The sequence below is a fragment of the Eubalaena glacialis genome, chromosome 5 (genome assembly GCF_028564815.1).
Source record: "Eubalaena glacialis isolate mEubGla1 chromosome 5, mEubGla1.1.hap2.+ XY, whole genome shotgun sequence".
Lineage (NCBI taxonomy): Eukaryota > Metazoa > Chordata > Mammalia > Artiodactyla > Balaenidae > Eubalaena > Eubalaena glacialis.
The window spans coordinates 64,840,153-64,859,923 of NC_083720.1; the positions used below are offsets into that span (position 1 = coordinate 64,840,153).

The 19,771-nt window shown below is 41.1% G+C and overlaps 1 protein-coding gene across 7 annotated transcripts in view; it reads left to right on the top strand.

Annotated features, from left to right (window-relative positions):
- The window catches only part of TBC1D1 (TBC1 domain family member 1), a 226,826-nt gene that overhangs the window by 106,443 nt on the left and 100,612 nt on the right, over positions 1-19,771 (top strand). For 6 of the 7 annotated variants that reach the window (XM_061192154.1, XM_061192155.1, XM_061192157.1 and 3 more), the window contains 2 exons: positions 16,522-16,983; positions 18,934-19,023. In XM_061192154.1, coding sequence (XP_061048137.1) covers positions 16,522-16,983; positions 18,934-19,023 — 552 coding nt within the window. The remainder of the gene's footprint in view (positions 1-16,521; positions 16,984-18,933; positions 19,024-19,771) is intronic. The other variant, XM_061192156.1, reaches the window with a different exon arrangement.

Below are 19,771 nucleotides of genomic sequence, written 5' to 3' on the forward strand. Positions count from 1 at the left end.
GAGACAGAGAAAGAGAAAGAGAGAGAGAGCGCGCGCGCGAGACTGTGCCTTTTCCCTGCGACAGACTTGCAAAGGCAGTGGTGAGTTTCCGTCTTCCCTGCCCGAGCTGCAAGCCCATAGCTCCGTCCTCCAGCCTCCGTTCGTGGATTTGCAGCCACCTTGCGACTCTTATTGCCTCTGCTTTTAAAGTCTTCTGAAACCGAAAATGAAACTTGCTGTGTGGCATGATGGGCAGGGAGGACAGTGGGGCTGTGACCCCTTTAACGTGAGGCTGACATTTCTCCTACTGCCATAGGCTTTTCTTTCCTTTTTCATTCTTTTGATATCCAGGCTGTTCTGTTGGCTTATCCTGGGCTTACAGTCAACTAAAATCTGTAAATTTTTTTCACATGGACTTTGGCATGCTGGGTCTACCCTGTGGGTACCTTCCAAGCTGAGAGTTTATAATATTTTATACATATCACCATGTTCCTGATGTTGGGATTTTTTTGTGTGTTTTTGGTATTTTCATTCTATTAGCCAATTTATTTGTATAGCATAGTAGGATTTTGGAACTGGAAGTGATTTAAAGAGTAGTGCAGTTCATTCCCTTCAGTGTGACACATGAGTCCCTGGTCTTGGAGAAACTGCCAGTGGAGGGATGGTTGGGTGCTTGGACAAGATCGGATTTTCATTCTCACACACCAGGAGTGTAGGTGGGTCAGGGAGGAGGAGAACCGTTAGCTGAGGGCTGGGCGCTGTTAGGAGTTGATACTTGGACAGCTTCATTCTCTGTGCAACTTTACACTGTTTCATTTTTGTCTTGTGTACTTTCTTTTTGATTGATTTCCTTCATCTCTAAATTCAGGAAGAAAGTATTTGCCACTTAATTCTGCTTTTGAGGTATCCTGTGCTAGGATACAGTCTGAGTTTTTTAAACATTTATTGAAGTTATCTAACATAACTTCTGAGAAAGTCAAGGACCAGCAAATAGTATTGTTATTGTCATACTTGGTAAACACAAAGTATAAAATATGTTAGGTGGAAAATAGATTAGACCAGTTCTAACTAATATCCTTTACTGGCCAGAGTTCTGATGTGCCTGTTGATCAAGATGAAAGAAAGGGGATGGCCACTTGGTGAGTACAGTTTATTTCCAAAAATGGACTGAGATGATACGAGAGTAAAGACCTGTTTCTACCACTCATCTGAATGAAATTCGGGATTCTTGAACATACATGATAGGTTTTACTCAAGAATGCAGTTAATGCTGTAAAAGCTAGTGTGGTGCAGTATTTTAAAACTGTAAATAATATGGTTTATAAGTAATATTTATAAGCCATACCAGAACCCCTTCTGGCAGTTAAGTCTTGCAGTCATGCATTAGTAAGTTTAAATTTCTAACATGCTCCTGGAAACTACTATGGATCTCACAGATGTGGGTGACAGGGCTGTGAATGGGCTGCCAGGTAAGTTTGTGCAGGTTGCATACTGCACAAAAGCATCCAGCCGACAGGGCAAGCAGGGGCTGAGATCCAGCCCACACTTGGCATACCAGAGTCTTTTTGTTTGTGAGGTTGGGGAGGACAGGGGTTTTTGGCTTTCAGTAATTTGAACAAAGGCACCGTATATGCAGAGGGTAGCCCTATGCTATAAATTATTTTGTGTTTATAAAAATTAATATTGATGTTGTCAAGGTGGTTTCATACTCTGTCCACAAATGTTATAATTTGAATTAGATTGATTTTACTGCAAGTCCTAGGAAGTAGCAAGAGTACTTATCTGACTAAGAGGGCTAATGGTTTATCTAAACTCAAGTTTGAACTGTCAGCTTCATAAAACAGGCCAGTTCTTACTATTATCACAATTTTTATTTAAGCTACAAATTTTTGTCTTAAGTAATTACCTATGCATATAAAAGGGCAGTCTTTTGAATATCGCTTTTAGACCGTCGTCTAAAGTTTTTAGTTTCTGTGGATGTGGAAGTTTATTTTTCAGATGGTGTCCCATGACTTAAATTTTGTGTGTTATGTAGTGAAGCATTTGGGGGCACTTAGAAATGTATGCTGAAATTCTACATTGAAAATAATTAATCATATGTTTAGAATAAAGATTTTTTTCCTCCAAATAATTTTGTCCCTAGAAGGCTTTATCTAATAAAATTAGACAGTAACCGCTAACGTTTCTTAAAGTTTAAGAAAAATGTACTCTTTTAAAGTTAACCTTTTTGTGAGATTGCAAAAGCAATGTATGTAAATACAGAAAAATAACATGTTGATAAGCAAAAATAAGAAACCACAGAATTTCTGCTACCCAGAGATAACCATGGGCGGTCCCTTCCAGATCGTTAGTGATAAGCACTGTTTAAAATTGCATCTCTTTTGCTGAAAATAAGTAGAAGAGATAACAGCTCTTCACACATGCATACTTTTAAAAAAACCTGTCAGAGTTTTGGCCCAGAATGCCAGAATGGACTGGGTGCACGGGGTGGGCACTTGTTCTCTGGGCTGCAGCACACGCTACCTACACAACTTCCATGCTTCCTTCAGGAATAAAATGACCTTGAAAAGAGAGAGAACTCATATGCATGAATAGGGAATTGTAATTTGTAATCAGATTTCTGGATTTTTTTTTTTGGTCTCAGTGGGTGGTTCTCCCATCCAACCAGTCAACTCTCACTCACATCCAGTGAATTACTAATTCTTGCCTGTTTGACCTTCGGAATTGTGCTTTGCCTCATCGTCTTCTCTCCATTTGTACCGCCACAGCCCTAGCTGGAGGACGTCGTTTCTTCCTGCTCAGATGCTCCTTTGTTCACACGTGGATTCGTTTATTCGGTCTGATGTGAGGAAAAGGGCCAGGCACTGGGGTGACAAGGCCCTTGGTTCTGGGACTGAGCTTCTCAGCGGGGTGAGGGCAGGGAACTAAGCCATTCCTGCTTCAGCAGCCTTCTGCCTGGCATCCTCCTCCTGCTGTTTTGTCCATCAAACCCATTCTCTCCACAGCAGCCGTGGGATCTGTTGGAAACTCTGCTGGCCCAGCCTCACCTGTGTCAGCCTCCCGCCATGTGCTAGGCGAGGGGAGCGCCCTCCTTGCCTGTCCTGACCAGCCTCGACTCCCTGAAGGCTCAGCCCGAGGTTCCTCTCCTCCTGTCCTGCCCTCTCCTCCCTTCACTGGTGACCTGAGGCCCGTGCCGCTCCCGTGGCCTCCAGTGCCTGGTTTTCTAAAAAGTGCTGTGTTTCTGTCCCCACTGAGATGGTCACGTTCATCGACAGCCCCAGTGCCCAGCACTGATCCAGAAGAGTCTGTGTTTCTGTAAAATGGAAATAGCATGGTTTTCCTCGGAGGGTTGGTGTGAGCATTCAGCGAGGTCATCTATGTGAAGCACGGTGTCTGGCACATAGTTGGCTTCCATAAGTGGGGGGTTAGTGCCCGAGATATGACATTAACTTAAACTACTTGATTCGATGAAGGTCTCAGAAGTTCAGCTTTTCCCCGGACAGTGTGCGTATGATTGTATAGAATATTGGTGTCACACTTTCTCTACCTGATATTAGGTAAGGTTCATGAAAATAGTCATTTTATTTTTTGTTTCTTTCATTTTAACCTATGCAGTTTTCCTGCCTGACTTTGGTGTATTTTCAAATAACTATATTTAAATTAAGGTTAATTAGATTACATTATTTATTTTACACTTTAAGGTAGAGAAACAGAAAAGTGCCGTTCACTTGCCTCTCACACTAAAGTGTGTGTGTTCAGTAAACACTGACACAAACCTGCAGGGTCCACAGAAATGAATCGAACGACACCCCATTCCCAGCCCCAAATGTCAGTGCTGTGACCTGTATTACCACAGCGGGCTGGGGCCCGTGGGCATGGAGGTGCTTGAACTGGGTCTGGAAGAATCAGCAGATGCTAGTGGAGAGTCGATGGAAGAACATTCTAGAGTAAAGGCTCCGCTGCTTGCCTGCAGTTGTCAAATGTAAACTGCAGCCTAAATGACAGTTTCTTGAAATGAGGATTCAAAGGTATTTATTTTGTCATATTTTCCTACCCTCCCATTGGCAGGGATAATGTAAAGTTGACAGTTGAAAATTATTTTCATTTGTTTGTATATTAGACTAAATTGTCATCATCAAGGACTAGCTAGGCAATACATCACATCAGACTTAAATTGAGTACTTATGTGAAAAGAGTTGTAATGTTTTTATATTGATGAAGAATTTACATTACATAGAAATTAATTCCGTAACTCTAAGTAATGGACATTTGAGTTTTAACCCACTTAGATTTTGCTTCCCTTATGGGCTGCATCATAACATTGTAATTTCCCTTTGTAGACTTTGATGGCTAAAGCTTCTGGTCCAGTTTTCCCATTTTCAGCTAGATTTATGTGTGCATTGGGGTGGTGGGATGGCTTTGTCTTATTATTCATCTATGCAGTATATACACACCGTGGTCCTGCAAGAGATGGCTGGCGGTGGTGGTGATCTTATCTTTGAGTTAATTGTAGCTGGTCCCTCCGCTGCACCCGCTCCCCCGACACCCCCGCTTCCTTAAGTCCAAGAATCCTTAACCTGGAATCTGAGGATGGAAGTTGGGAGTGGGGGTCCCTGAACTTGGATGGGGAAAAAAATTCACCTTTATTTCCACTAACCTTTAACTGCAGTTTAACATCTTCAGTTATGAGTCATCACCCTCCCCGTAGCATTAGCAACTCCTGTGATAGTAACATCAATAAAATCACGTGTTTTCATATTGCGTTATAGTTGCTACACATCTCTCAGAAATACTGTATATGCTCATCGTTACTTTGAATTATGGTAGATACACGATTTGCCGCTAGACCTTGTTAAGTTTGGTGATAAGCACATAATGCTTTATCATGATGATTTGGATAATTCCCTCTTGGTATAATTCTTTTGTATTGCTTTGTGTAAATGCCTATGGCATTTAAAAATCTTACTCTGAGAAGGGTCCATAGGGGTTTGTCAGAAGGGGTCTGTGGCACAGAGAGTTTAGGAGCCTCTGCTTTGGTCCCTGGGGTGCATTTGAGAGAGCATACCAACATTTACTTTGGGAGGACTGGTAGGAATGTGGGGTATGTAATTAAAAGCTGAGATACCGTCTCTCATTCCCATACACCCTTGCCTGTTGCCTTAACCCCTGGCAGCACGGAGCTTTGCACAGCCTTGGTAGCTCTTGTGGTCATTGTAATGTACGCTCACTACAAAAAAAAAGTGTTAAAGTACATTCTCTGTAGGCTTTGAAAAAATACGCTAAATGATTCCCATCCAAAGATGGTTAAAATAAAAATAGCTTAGGTGCTTAAAGGGGCAGCCTTCAGCTGTCTAGAAAAATCTTATAATCCGAAAAGATTTAGTCTCAGTGTTTCTGGTTTGCTATTTTTACAGCATTTGTTCCTTCTGCAAATATTTGTTGCATGTATACTATGCACAGGCATTGTGTTGGAGATTCCACAGATTTATCATGGTTTCTCTTCTAAGGTCTACTTGAGATATCTCTTATCACTTAAAAACCTTGAAATCACTAAACTTTCATTTTCAGTTGCAATCATTCATACATTGAGCAAACTTACTGAATACTTGCTGTATGCCAGGCACTGTCCTAGGCACTTTGGGCTGTATCAGTGAGCAAAATAGACAATAATTTTGCTGTCTTAGAGCTGATGTTCAAGCATTTAGGTGTTTTATGCTCTGAAGTTTGTAGGGCTGTCCTGAAAGTGCCACAGAAACTGTTTGCCACTCACAGACCTGTGTAGTTTTGTAAGGTAGTGGTTTTCACTCTCTGTTCCTGTGGGCCTTGTGACACCTCAGGGCTGGCAGGAGGAAGGAGAAGGGAGTGTCCTCCTTCCCCAGCTCCATTTTAATCAGAGCTTTGCTACTCTTATATTTTGGGGATTGCTGGGAAGTTGGGGGTGGGGTGAGCTGGGAGAGAGTTCTGTTGCCTACAGGATGTTTGGAAATTTGGTTACATTAAAAATGTGATTGGCATTATCTGTGGCTGGCTGATATGGAATAAATTTTTGTCACTTATTACCAGTTCTGTACTGAAAAGCAGTTGGAATAATAGCAAGCTCATTGCCTTTAGGTGCTGTTACTTTAATAATAGAGAGTTGACCTTTTCTTACTTGGCAAATGTGAAGGTCACAGTTGGCATTTTTTGGAAGCTAATATGTGCTAGGCTCTACACTAACAACTTTCACATTGTTTAATTTTCTTCTCGAAACAACCTAAAAGGGTAGCTGGTAATATCCAATTTTGATATAAGAGGATGCTGAGCTTCTAAGAAGCTGGGTGTCTTGCTCAGACTTGCGCATGAAGTGGCAGAGTTTGGAGCTTATTTTGGCATTTCAGCTCCAGAATTCCCTGTAGGAACTGTCAGTGTAGTAGATTCATGGCTTCAGCTGGGGCAGGAGTTAGGGCCGACTTTTTCTATCTTTTTAAAGTTTATTCTGTTTCTGCTCCCACATGCCCTCTCTCCCCCATCTCCCTCCGAATGGAATGTTTCTCTGTGGTCTAAAAAGCAATACTAGGTTCACTCTCATCTCTCTTACTTACCTCCCCCCCCCCTTCCCATATGCACACAAACACTTCATGCTCTAAACGCGGCTAGGGGGAGTCTAAGCGGTGTATGCAAAGTTTGGGATGCTCCTCACACGTTTGCCAGAATGGCTTCTGATTGAGCAGAGTTCATGACAGCTAGCATAAGGTTAATTGGAATTGGATCCTGAATAGGTAAAAAAAAAATTGGTTTTTTTGGTATTTTCATTGTGTATGGTGTTTGCAGTGAATGAAATTGATGCTGTGATCAGAAAGGAATGAGATGGTTCTAGAATGGGTTGACACTACGCCCATGATGATAAATGCAGAACACTGTGATCCTTCATTTTTTTTTTTTTTTTTTTTTAAGTAAAGGAAACGACCATTTAGTATACACAAGCAACCATAGGTAAGAAAAAACCACTAACTGTGCTATTTCTGGGCTTGGGATTATAGGCAACTTTAACTTTATATGTTTTTGTATTTTTCTTTTATATGGATGTGTATTAAGCTTGTTATTGAAAATAAAAGGTGGCTAAAGAGTACATTCTGCTGCTGAGTTTAAAAGGGAGTCTGGGGACTTCCCTGGCAGTCCGGTGGTTAAGACTCCTTGCTTCCATTGCAGGGGACATGGTCCGGGAACTGTGGGTTCATGAACTGTGGGTTGGGTGGGCCTGTGTGTCCCACCTAACAAGTTTAATATGTTTGGCCCTGGGTGATTTTAGGTAGAAGCAAAACAGTATTGGTGCCCAGTGCTCTAGCTGGTTTCACTGTTTTGTTTATAAATGCACACTATGTGACCAAATATTCCTTTATTGAAGATCTCTCCTCAGTGAAAAAATTTCAAAAGGGCTTCATTTATAGAAACTAATTATGGCGTGTGTCCTGGAGAAGGAACCAGCGCTCTGTTTAATGGTTTCTTATAGCACATTTATACGTTTTTAGTTCCCCTGCCTTGTAGAAAAGAGACCGCAGTGTCCCTTTGCAAAGATTATGTAACATACATAACTAATACCGGGTGATTGCTATGGTTAACTGCTAGTTCATTATATTTGTGAATGTTTCGTAATCTTGGAGAGATTATTTTGAAGTAAACTTTAATCAAAATTATAGAGTAGCATCTCTTATAAGGCATTTGCTCTTATGTGTTTAATAATCTGAGACCTCTGAAATACAGTGAATTTATTTGCAAATCAAATTTGATTTGCCCTTAAATGGTATAAATAGCTTGTCAGATATCTGTGTGGCGAGTCTTGTGCTTTTGTCTTCACTAGTTTGTTCATCTGTGCTGTGAGCAGGGTCTGGATCTGTGCAGTTGGGCTGCTTTATTGCTGTTCACAGCTTGCCTAGGGTCTTAATAATCCCATGGATTTTGGGTGTGATGGTGTAGCGGGCAGGGAGAGAAGCGCATTCCTTACCTCGGGGCATGACAGAGGACAGGTGGTAAGAGAGCTGAGAGCTGTCAGGTGCTTCTGAAAACTGCAGGTGCCAGGGCCCCACCTCCGCAGGCTGCTTCACCTCAACTGATGGAAAGTAGTCACTCGTTTTTAAAATTATTGGCAATTCTAATGTGCGGCCACATTTGAGTTGCGAATCAGTGCATTAAATGAAGAGGGTTGGACTTTGAGGACTCATGTTCCCAGGTTGAACATCCAGTGATTTCTGTCATTGTTTATGCTGACCACTGAAAATGTCTTGGCTTTTAAAAATTGTTCTAGAAAACTTACGAAACAACTTCATAATCTTACAGCAATATCTTCTACTCTTCCTTTCTTCTCCCACCTTCTTCTGTTAGCTCCTGCAGCTATTAAATCACTTCTCGAGTTGGATTTTAGTCTCATTGTTTTAAATGTTTGTAGAAAAGTGCCAGTTTAGCCAGAAGGTTGTAGTGAACCTTTTCAAACGATTATTTTGGAATATGACGCTGGGTTTTGTGTTTGCATTGCATCTTTCCATGGGGTTTAAAAGCTACTAAGATAAGAGTTTATCCAGTTTGCCATATCAGAACTAGAGTGGCTGAATACTACTACTTCCGTTTGACCTGGAGGATAGAAAGATGAGGCAGTCCTGACTGAGGGTGTGAGGGCTGCGTTAGGGGCCAGCAGTCATCAGCGTTTCTGACATGCCAGGCGCTTCCCCAGCCAGCTCACAGCACGTTTGATCTTTCTTTTGGGAAGATGTAATGCATTCATCTGCCCTTTGGCTAATTGTAAGCGCACAGCAGGAGTGGAGGCATTGGTTCCCTTTGAGGAGCCACGACAGACCTCTCCTGGGGACCAGCCTTCTCCAGCGCTCATTGGAAATTGCACATGCAGGCTCATTGGAAATTGCACATGCAGACGTGCGTGTCTCCTCCTCCCTGCACTGTGAACCTCTACTAAGGCCAGGAGGAATCTCGTCTTATTCACTGTATGAGGTGTATTCACATCTTTATTTCGAATCTAGTCTTGACAGGCTCGACTGTTGGGTAATATGAATGCTCATGCATGTCTTATATAGAGAGCATCAGACAGCTGTCTTATTCTCTTTAAATAACTTAAGTATGGAGCACTAGTAAGAAGGTATTTTCTTAGGCGTTTTGTATGAAATTCAAGGCATGTAAGATAGAGTGAGGAGACACGGTTTAATTTCGTTTTCTTCCCCTATTTACCTTGTTTATGACCAACAAATACAAATAACCACTCATCACCAAAAACAAAACACAAGTCTGTTCCTTCTGGAAAATAATTATGTGGAATGATTATTTTCTGTTTGAAGTGCTTGTTTTAACTCCTTGCAGTGTGGGAACATTTAATCCAACGGACAAAACACAGTGTGGCCTGCCATGTTTTTGCAATTTTGGAATGCTTTAATCTTAAATAACAGGATGAAATGCTAGAGTTCTAAATGCAAATATGGGCTGCTTTAGATTCATTTAATATTTTATTTGTTACTAGTTGGCAGAAAAACAAAAGTGTAAACGTACAGTAAAATGGCTTTTCGTTCTAAATACTGTTTCAGGAGCTCTTTCCTAAGTCCTTGTGAATAAAATTACACTTGCCGTGTGTTTATAATCCTTTAAAATCCTCAAATCCTTAAAAAGAAACGACCCACAGGTTTAAATAAGGGCTTTATTTACAGAAATGAATATTTCTAATGCTCTTAGAGTATCATTTTCTGGCTACTTATACAACAATATTCACTCAAGCCTGCTACAGAAACTTCATACTATACTGTGTATTTGTTAGTATGTGAATTCAAAAGAAACTTGTTTTGGCTGTGAAATAAGTGCAGACTTGCTTTAAAATTGACCTTTAGCATAAATTCAAATAGGTTGACAGAAGAGCAGTTCAGTAAATTTTTATATGTCTAAAAGAGGGCCTGTTTCTTCATTATTGGCGATTCATTTCAATTTACATTTTTGTTGTGATTCCTGTTATTGAAAGAAAACCAAATCTCAAACCCTCATGGAATTTATCTCAGCAAAATGCTTTTCAGATTCTTGTTTTTGCTGCAGTTAGTTGATTTACTTTATCTGCTTATCTGCAATCAGAAATGACGTAGATACTATTGCTGTGACTAAACTAAAAAAAGATTTTTTTTAAAGTACCCAGATCATATCGTGGGAATAAACTCCACTGACCTCAGCCTATTTGCCCTGAAAGGGTCTGTATATTTGCAGTAAATATTGTAACTTGAAGTATACGTTCTCATAGACTAAAGTGTCACCTTGAGACATTTTTCAGTTGCTTGCTTACTTTGGACGGTCAGTGTGGGCATCCCCCCCTTTATTTTATGTATGTCTGTCTGTAAGCTGCCAACTTCAGCAGACCCGTCTCAGCCCTTCGTTTATTTTCAGCCCCCTCCTCTCCCTTCCTTGAGGAAGGAGTGCTTGTTTCCTTTGCCATCTCTGGCATCATCCTTGCCTGCCTGCCTGTGCTCCTGCTTCTCTGCCTGTGATTCCTCCGTTTCTTTATACCGGAAATGTTGGTGTATCCTAAACATCTCATCTTTGCCCTCTTCCTTTACTTTCCCTTTTTCTGTTCTCAAGGTATCAGCCACCTCTGGTCTGTGTATATGTGCTGGTGATGTCTGGTCTAGATCTCCTGTCTTGGACTCCAGGCTGGCTTGTCCAGCTGCCCACTAGATGCCTTTACTTTCAAGTCCTCCTGGTCGTACTCAGCATGGACAGGAGCAGAGCTCACTGTAATCTCTCCTCAAGCCTGCTGCTTCTGTATTCCCTACTGAAGAAGTCTAAGCCAGAGCCCTGTGAGTCCCGTGCGGTCTTCCACACCCTCAATGTCCCTGTCTGGGTAATCACCAAGTCTTGTGGGTCTGTCTTCCAGAATCTTTCACGCAGCCTTTCTCTCTGTCTTCAGTGCTTGCTGCTTAGTTCAGGTTCCCAGCAGACCCCATCTCTGTTACTGTAAAGGGTTCTCACCAAACTTCCCTCCAGGCCCCACTCCCTTCCCAGGCAGAGGGCTACCTTGTGTTCATCTCACACTTCTGAATCCCTACCTTCTGGCTTCCAGTCATACCAAGGACAACGTTTGAAAATAAAATGAAGTAAGTGGCCCAGTTCCCTTATGTAACAAGCAACAGTGTAGGTGAGTCTAGGACAGAGTTATAAAGAATAGAGAATTCAGGGGCTTCCCTGTGGCGCAGTGGTTAAGAATCCGCCTGCCAATGCAGGGGACACGGGTTCGATCGCTGGTCCAGAAGATCCCACATGCCGCGGAGCAGCTAAGCCTGTGCGCCACAACTGCTGAGCCTGTGCTCTAGAGCCCGTGCACCGCAACTACTGAGCCTGCGTGCCACAACTACTGAAGCCTACGCGCCTAGAGCCCAGGCTCCGCAACAAGAGAAGCCACCACCGTGAGAAGCCTGCGCACCGCAACGAAGAGTAGCCCCCTCTCGCAACCAGAGAAAAGCCCATGTGCAGCAATGAAGACCCAACACAGCCAAAAATAAAATAAATAAATTTATTAAAAAAAAAAAAGAATAGAGAGTTCAGGATTTCATCACAAGTGGACAGTATGCCTTCATTTTTCTTTTAAAAAAATTTGTTTATACAATTTTTGAAGGTTACTTTCCACTTACAGTTACTACAAAATATTGATTGTATTCCCTGTGTTCTACAGTACATCCTTGAACCTATCTTACACCCAGTAGTTTGTACCTCCCGCTCCCCTACCCTTATGTTGCTCCTCTCCCCATTGGTAACCACTAGTTCTCTATATCTGTAAGTCTGCTTCTTTCTTGTTATATTCACTAATTTATTGTATTTTTTAGACTTCACACATAAGTGATATCATATACATATAAGTGATTTTCTCTGACTTATTTCACTTAGCATAATGCCCTCCAAATCCATCCACGTTGCTGCAGATGGTAAACTTTCATTCTTTTTTATGGCTGAGTAGTATTCCATTGTATATATATACACCACCTATTCTTTATCCATTCATGTGTTGATGGACACTTAGATTTTTTCCATGTCTTGGCAATTGTAAATAATGCTGCTGTGAACATTGGGGTGCATGTATCTTTTCAAATTCATTTTTGTTTTTCTCAGATGTATACCCAGTAGTGGAATTGCTGGGTCATATGGTAGTTCTATTTTTAGCTTTTTGAGAAACCTCCATACTGTTTTCCACAGTGGCTGCACGAATTTACATTCCCACCAACAGTGTATGAGGGTTCGCTTTTCCCCACATCCTTGCCAACATTTGTTATTTGTGTTCTTTTTGATGATAGCCGTTCTGTGACAGGTGTGAGATCATTGTGGTTTTGATTTGCATTTCCCTGATGATTAGTGATGTTGAGCATCTTTTCCTGTGCCTGTTGGCCATCTGCCTTTCTTCTGTGGAAAAGTGTCTATTCTTCTGCCCATTTTTAAAATTGGGTTGTTTGTTTTTCTGATGTTAAGTTGTATGAGCTGTTTATATATGTTAGATATTAATCCCTTATCGGTCATATCATTTGCAAATATTTTCTCCCATCTACTAGACTGTCTTTGTTTTGTCAGTGGTGTCCTTTGTTGTGCAAAAGCTTTTAAGTTTAATTAGGTCCCATTTGTTTGTCTTCACTTTTATTCCCTTTAGCAGATGGATCCAAAAAAATATTGCTTCAATTTATGTCAAAGAGTGTTCTGCCTATGTTTTCCTCTAGGAGTTTTATAGTATCCATTCTTACATTTAGGCCTTTAAGCCATTCTGAGTTTATTTTTGTATATGTGTTAGAGAATGTTCTGATTTCATTCTTTTACCTGTAGCTGCCCAGTTTTCCCAGCACCACTTATTGAAGAAACTGTCTTTTCTCCATTGTATATTCTTGCCTCCTTTGTCATAGATATTGTAGATTAATTGACCATAAGTGTATGGGTTTATTTCTGGTTTTTCTATCCTGTTCTGTTGATCTGTATGTCTGTTTTTGTGTCAGTACAAAATCATACTGTTTTGATTACTGTAGCTTTGTAATATAATCTGAAGTCAGGGAGCATGATTCCTCCATCTCTGTTCTTCTTTCTCAAGATTGTTTGGCTATTCGGGGTCATTTCTGTTTCCATATACATTTAAAAATTATTTGTTCTAGTTCTGTGAAAAATGCCATTGGTAGTTTGATAGGGATTGCACTGAATCTGTAGATTGCCTTGGGTAGTATAGTCATTTTAACAATATTGATTCTTGCAATCCAAAAACACGGTATGTCTTTCCATCTGTCTGTGTTGTCTTCAATTTCTTTCATCAGCATCTTAATAGTTTTTGGAGTACAGGTCTTTCCCCTCCTTAGGTATGTTTATTCCTAGGTATTTTATTCTTTTTGATGCAATGGTAAATGAGATTGTTTCCTTAATTTCTGTTTCTGATAATTTGTTGTTAGTGTATAGAAATGCAACAGATTTCTGTGTATTAATTTTCTTTAATTAATTAATTTATTTTTGGCTGCATTGGGTGTTTGTTGCTGCATGTGGGCTTTCTCTAGTTGCGGTGAGCGGAGGCTACTCTTAGTTGTAGTGTGCGGGCTTCTCATTGGTGTGGTTTCTCTTGTTGCGGAGCATGGGCTCTAGGTGCATGGGCTTCAGTAGTTGTGGCACATGGGCTCAGTAGTTGTGGCTTGTGGGCTCTAGAGCGCAGGCTCAGTAGTTGCGGCACATGGGCTTAGTTGCTCTGCAGCATGTGGGATTTTCCCAGACCAGGGCTCGAACCCATGTCCCCTGCATTGGCAGGCGGATTCTTAACCACTGCGCCACCAGGGAAGTCCCCAGTGTATTAATTTTGTATCCTGAAACATTACGGAATTCATTGATGAGCTCTTGTAGTTTTCTGGTAGCATCTTTAGGATTTTCTATGTATAGTGTCATGTCATCTGCAAATATTGACAGTTTTACTTCTTTCTTTCCAATTTGGATTCCTTTATTTCTTTTTCTTTGGTTGCTTGGCTAGGACTTCCAAAACTGTGTTGAATAAAAGTGACGAGAGTGGACATCCTTGTCTTGTTCCTGATCTTAGAGTGAATGCTTTCAGCTTTTCACTGTTGAGTGTGATGTTAGCTGTGGGTTTGTCATATGCCTTTCAAAAAACGGTGCTCAGGTCTGTTCTGGTTAAGGGAACTAAACTATCAAAGTTTTACAAACTTAGGCACATGTGGAGCCCACTTTTTATTTAGTCTTCTGGTATACTTGAATGACTTACAGAAATGTTTTAAAAACGTTAGATTTTTAACTATTTACAATTTATTGTTGAAACTGTGTTTGGCAATATGCCTTCAAATATTCTGAAATTGTTATATTCTTGTCAGGATCCCTGAGTTTTTTTTTAACCCCAATTATCTCCTTGATACCCATATTCACACAGCTCACTAGAGCAGGGAGAGGGAGGCACTCGTCTTTGACTAAAGCGTGTCTTTTGAAGGTTCTAATCAAAGGATAGGAGAGATTGGTGGTAGGAAAAACGACCACAGCTCAACTCTGACCAAGGACGATGTACTCTTTAGCCTCCTCTGACCCTGTGAAGCGAGGGAACAAGCAAGTTCTCTACTTTGTGTCTTACTTGTGTTTGTACCTTTTATTACTGAGTCACCATAAATTCACATGACTTCACACATTTTCTCTCCCCTTTGATATGTAATGAAAGACACCATTCATTACTCACTTCAGATGCAGTGGAAGACCCAGCATATAGAAATGTCAGTTATTGTTTAAAAAAAAAGCCTCAAAAGACTGAGTAAGCTTTGAATTTTCTGTTCAGAGAGTGGGGTTAGTAATTAGGAAGATTCACGTGGCTCCTGATAAAATAATTTTACCCACTTGCTCAGAAAAGCGGCAAGGTTTTTACTTGCATAAATCGTTTTTCTTTTTTTTTGAAAAAGTCATTATTCTTTACCCTTACAGAAACAACTTTTACCTGAAAAATCTTGTAAGCATTTTTTTTCCCCCAGAGAGAAAAACAGGCTGTTTTTGCCAAGTTCCTGTAGTGACTGGTTGGCAAAGGTGTGAATGAAATCTAGACTTTCTACTTTCTTCTCTCTGTCCTGTCTTTTATATTGATGAACAATTTTTAGGCCTCCACAGGATGTGTAATTATTTGTCAGTGGAGGAATGAGCTACAGCTCAAGCAAATACTCAGTGCTCATGGTTGCTTGACGTCGAAATTCTGGCTTCCTTAGCGTCATTTAGGTCTTATGCTTCAGGAATTAATTTTTTAAAACATAAAATCTCTGAAGATAAAACTGACTTTTTGTACGATAAAATATCTTGAAAGGATGTATCTTAATCTTTATGGCAGAGATTGTCTTTAAGGTGTGCTTGATACGAAATCACAAAGAGAAAAGTCTTTTGCGTCGTTGGGTCTTTGGGGATTATGTTATGAACACAGAATATAAGCTTGCTTTTTAAAATCCACTAAAACCACCTCCCTTTACTGTATGTATTGATCTTTGACTTGAATTGAAAAGGGGTTTGGTTTTCTTTTCCCTCTATAATGTCATTAAAAAGACATTGGGCCTATGGGTATTGGGTCTTAAATTGGATTTTCTTACAAAGAGAAAAGGAAAAAATGGCTTTGGGTGTTAGGGCATAACAAAAACTAGGCCCTTCCTTATGAAAATTGAATTTGTGCCTGTTTTGTGTTAGTACTGAGGCTGTACATCATCCAGATGATTGCACAGATGCTTATTCATGCGGTTGAGGACTCATCTCGGTCTGTGGCTTCTTTGAGGGATCTTGTCAGAAGCTAATGATGAGAGGGTGTAGCAGTAGTGCCGACAGTAGCACACAAGACCCTTTTGTTCATTCTCTTGATCATGACTTTACATTAGGAATCAAAGGCTTTAGAAGCTCAGTGGAAAGAAGCCCCAGTGTGTTGCCCTGATGATGATACTGTCATGGGTTGCTTACTCCTTGATTAAAACCTCCTACCTGTGTAGTCAATACTGTTCAACTATTGGGGAATATAAGACTGAGGAATAAATTGTTAGTTGTCATTAGAGAAAATAATGATGTTATGATTAGAAGAAAGGTTGTACAAGATAATTACAGTCTTGTTCTCCTCATCCCATCATTTATTTTGGAAGACTTGATGCACTGCCAAGACGCACTGCCATGAAATCTAGAATAACTGCATAATGTTTTGGTGGCAGCTTCCCGGAGAAGACCTTTGGCTTTGGAGTGGGGGGACCAGCCTGGGTTTGACTTGCCACGTGTGGCTGTGTGGCTGTGAGCTCCTTACTTAAGCTTGCAGGGTGTTGGGCGCATGAATCCTCTAGCATAGCCCCAGCGTGGAAGAGGTGCTTAGTAAATACTTTCCCCCTTCTTGTCTCTGTGTAAGTTGTGCATTTCCCTCTCCTGGTCCCAGATTCCCAGTGGGATGCTCCTTCAGGCCGGTGCGATGGAATACGCCGTGTGCCGATGGGGAGAGCATGGCGTTGGCTCCTGTGGATGCGGGCCCTGGGCGCGCCAACCACTGCGGGTTCCAAATAACACTCCTTCCTTGCCCGGCAGGTGCCTGAGATCATCAGCTCCATCCGGCAGGCCGGAAAGATCGCCCGCCAGGAGGAGCTCCGCTGCCCTTCCGAGTTCGATGACACGTTCGCCAAGAAGTTCGAGGTGCTGTTCTGCGGCCGCGTGGCGGTGGCGCACAGGAAGGCCCCGCCCGCCCTGATCGACGAGTGCATCGAGGGCTTCAGCCACGTGAGCGGCGGCGGCTTCTCCTCCTCAGATCAACTCTGGGCTGCGCGGCAGCCGCCGGGGGACCAGGAGCGGGACCCGCGGCCGATGCGCAAGTCCTTCTCCCAGCCCGGGCTGCGCTCCTTGGCTTTCAGGAAGGAGTTTCAGGATGCAGGCCTGCGGAGTAGTAGTTTTTTCAGCTCCTTTGAGGAAAACGACATCGAGAACCACCTGATTAGTGGACACAATATTGTGCAGCCGACGGATATTGAGGAAAATCGAACTATGCTCTTCACGGTAAAATATTATCAAAGCCTCATGCGCATCCCCAGTCTGATCTGTGTGTTTAAAAGAAAATCTGATTTATCAAGCGAAGATTCTTTGTGAATTTCTTTTGGATTTATGTGTGAATCCATATGATTTTATACTGAATAATTCTTTTCTCAAGATAAAATCCTTATTTAGTCCCTAATTAGCCTTTGGAATTCATCAGGGGGTCACATAAAGAGACTCTTATATCCTCTATGATTTTTATCCCCCTCCCCCATGGTTGTGAAGACACCTTTTCAATGTGGAAAGAAGAGTTAATATGCATAAAAGAGGCCCCCAAAGGAGATTTTAAAAATGGATATTAATTTCAAGTAATGTATTTCAACAAAATCTTTTTGGAAAATACCCCTTCTTTACTAGTTTTACTAATTTGTAACATACTTACCCTTTGTTATCTAGATAATTAGATTTGGAGATAACATGATATTTGAAATTGATACCCAAGCTGAAATATTAGTTTGGCCAATTGCTTACTCACTTTTTTCTAGAAACGGTTTGGTAAACTGACAGCCAAATGCCAGAAAAGGCATGGGCAGGGAAGCTGTCCCTGGCAGTCGCCGCTCCTGGGTTCCATGCTGATCTCGGCTCTTCTGGTCAGGCTGCCCTCCCTGGGAGTCCTCTGGGTCTGAGCCGATGGGACTCAGCTGGCCCAGTAGCAAGCTGGTCTCTGACAATATAGGGAGTGGATTGTTCCTCGGCCTCCTCTCTCTCCTTTGGCCTAAGGGTGACTGACATTCTAGAGAGAGCAACATGAGCTTAAATGTAACGTCTTGCGTCTGTGCCGAATTCGGGGCAGTGGATGGCCCAGGGGCGAGGAAGCTGGCTGTGTGGATGTATGCAGGTTCAAGATCAAGATGGGGTGTCAGAGGGCCGATTCCTTCCTCTTTTCATGGTTGACCTAGTATACTGAAAAGAGTGCTACGTTGGCAGTCAGACTGGTGCTGTAATGTGTGATATATATTTTAAAAAAAACAAAACAAAGCAAAAAACCTCTTGGTGTCATTGGGGAAGCTGCTCAGTGCATTATTTTCAAGTACTTATTATGTGACTGCTGTATACAGATTCCTGTGTAATACTTTAGAAATACAGCAGTGAACAAGACAGGCATGATCTCTGCCCACGTGGAATTTAGATTCCAATGAGAGACTGACAGTTGATTGTACAGGTAATTGTCTCAGTAAAATTGTGATAAATGCCGTAAAGGAGAAGTAAAGGATGCTGTGAGGGCATCTGGGGAATCAGGGAAGACTTTCTTGAGGAAGTGATTTTCACTGAGCAGAGGTTTCATTGCGGCCAGCTGGGTTCAGGAAGCAGCAGGTGAGAGAGGGATGCTGCACAGTTAACAGTGTGGTTATTGCAACACAGTCCCGTGCTGTGATGGAGATCTGTTATGCTGACCCAGGTCTGTAAGACAGTGTTAATTTGTGCTAACGCTCTAGCTTTTTTAGAAAGTCAGGTAAGCAGTAGTGAATACCTAACACAGTATGCATTCAACAAATGGTAGATTGTTTTAACAATAATTTAAGAAGACTTTTCTAATCATTAGGAAGTGTTCTAGAAATCTTGAAAGAGAAGCTCCTGTTTCCTGGGAGGTTCACTTATGTAGAAATGTCTCTTCCTTACAAAGGGGGGATGTGGGAACCTGAGGCTTAGTTGCCAACTTCTGTGTATTTGGTCCTTTCACCTCAAGACTGCTGCCTGATGTAGGTGAACACAACGATGGTTGTCTGTGGTACCTGAAATCTGTAGGCTAGATTGTGACCTTGAAGTGATTTTCTACATGAGATGGTCAGAATTCTATAGGAGCTTGACCCATTGAGTCTTTATTTTCATAGGTTATGAAATGAGAAGGTTCATGTATAAATCTGAATTCAGTGTTCACAAAAAGCTAGTTTCTTTTTTTGTTTGTCTTTTAAGATTGGTCAATCTGAAGTTTACCTCATCAGTCCTGACACCAAAAAAATAGCGTTGGAGAAAAATTTTAAGGAGATATCCTTTTGCTCTCAGGTAAATGGAGATGGGTTATCAGCTCAATTGCCATTTAATTTTTTAATGAATTCTTTTACTGTCATTCAGCAGAAGTGGTTACGGTCACAAGATGTATGCTTTCTAAGTACTGGGTTTGTGATCTTGCATTTCCTTTTGTGTATTAAGGCAAACTATAAATATAATTTTGAAATTAAGAATTTTGCTTTTAGCAACCATAACCTACTGGAGAAAATAGGTCTCCTTTTCTTTTTTTTCAGGCACTGGTAGTAATGTTCCACAGTCATGATTTCCAGGTGTGTGTGTGTGTGTGTCTGTGTGTGTGTGTGTGCATATTTATATATACATTCACACACAGATAATATTTTTAAATAGATACTTATTTTTACTTTATAAAAATTCATAGCTTTTGGGGTACCAAGATTATTATTTCTTCGTTCTTAAAATATAATAAATAGTGACTACTTTTGAGGATGTTTTCCTCAGAGTACAATATCTACTTGAGTTCTTGCTTGCAAATCTCCTGGATGTGTTTCATAGAGAGATTTTGGAGAATCTATCAATTATAATGAGCTATGCCAATTTTACTCAGGATCTTCCTAGCAAATATGAGTTATAGTTTGGCTACTTTTTAAAAGTCTGACTTATTTTCTTGCTTCCATTTTCTCAAAATTAATAAGATATAATGAAAGTCTCATTGTTTGTTGATTTATAATGTGATCTACATAAGAATGCAGCAGGGAATTTTTTCCCCCAAAAGGTGAAAATA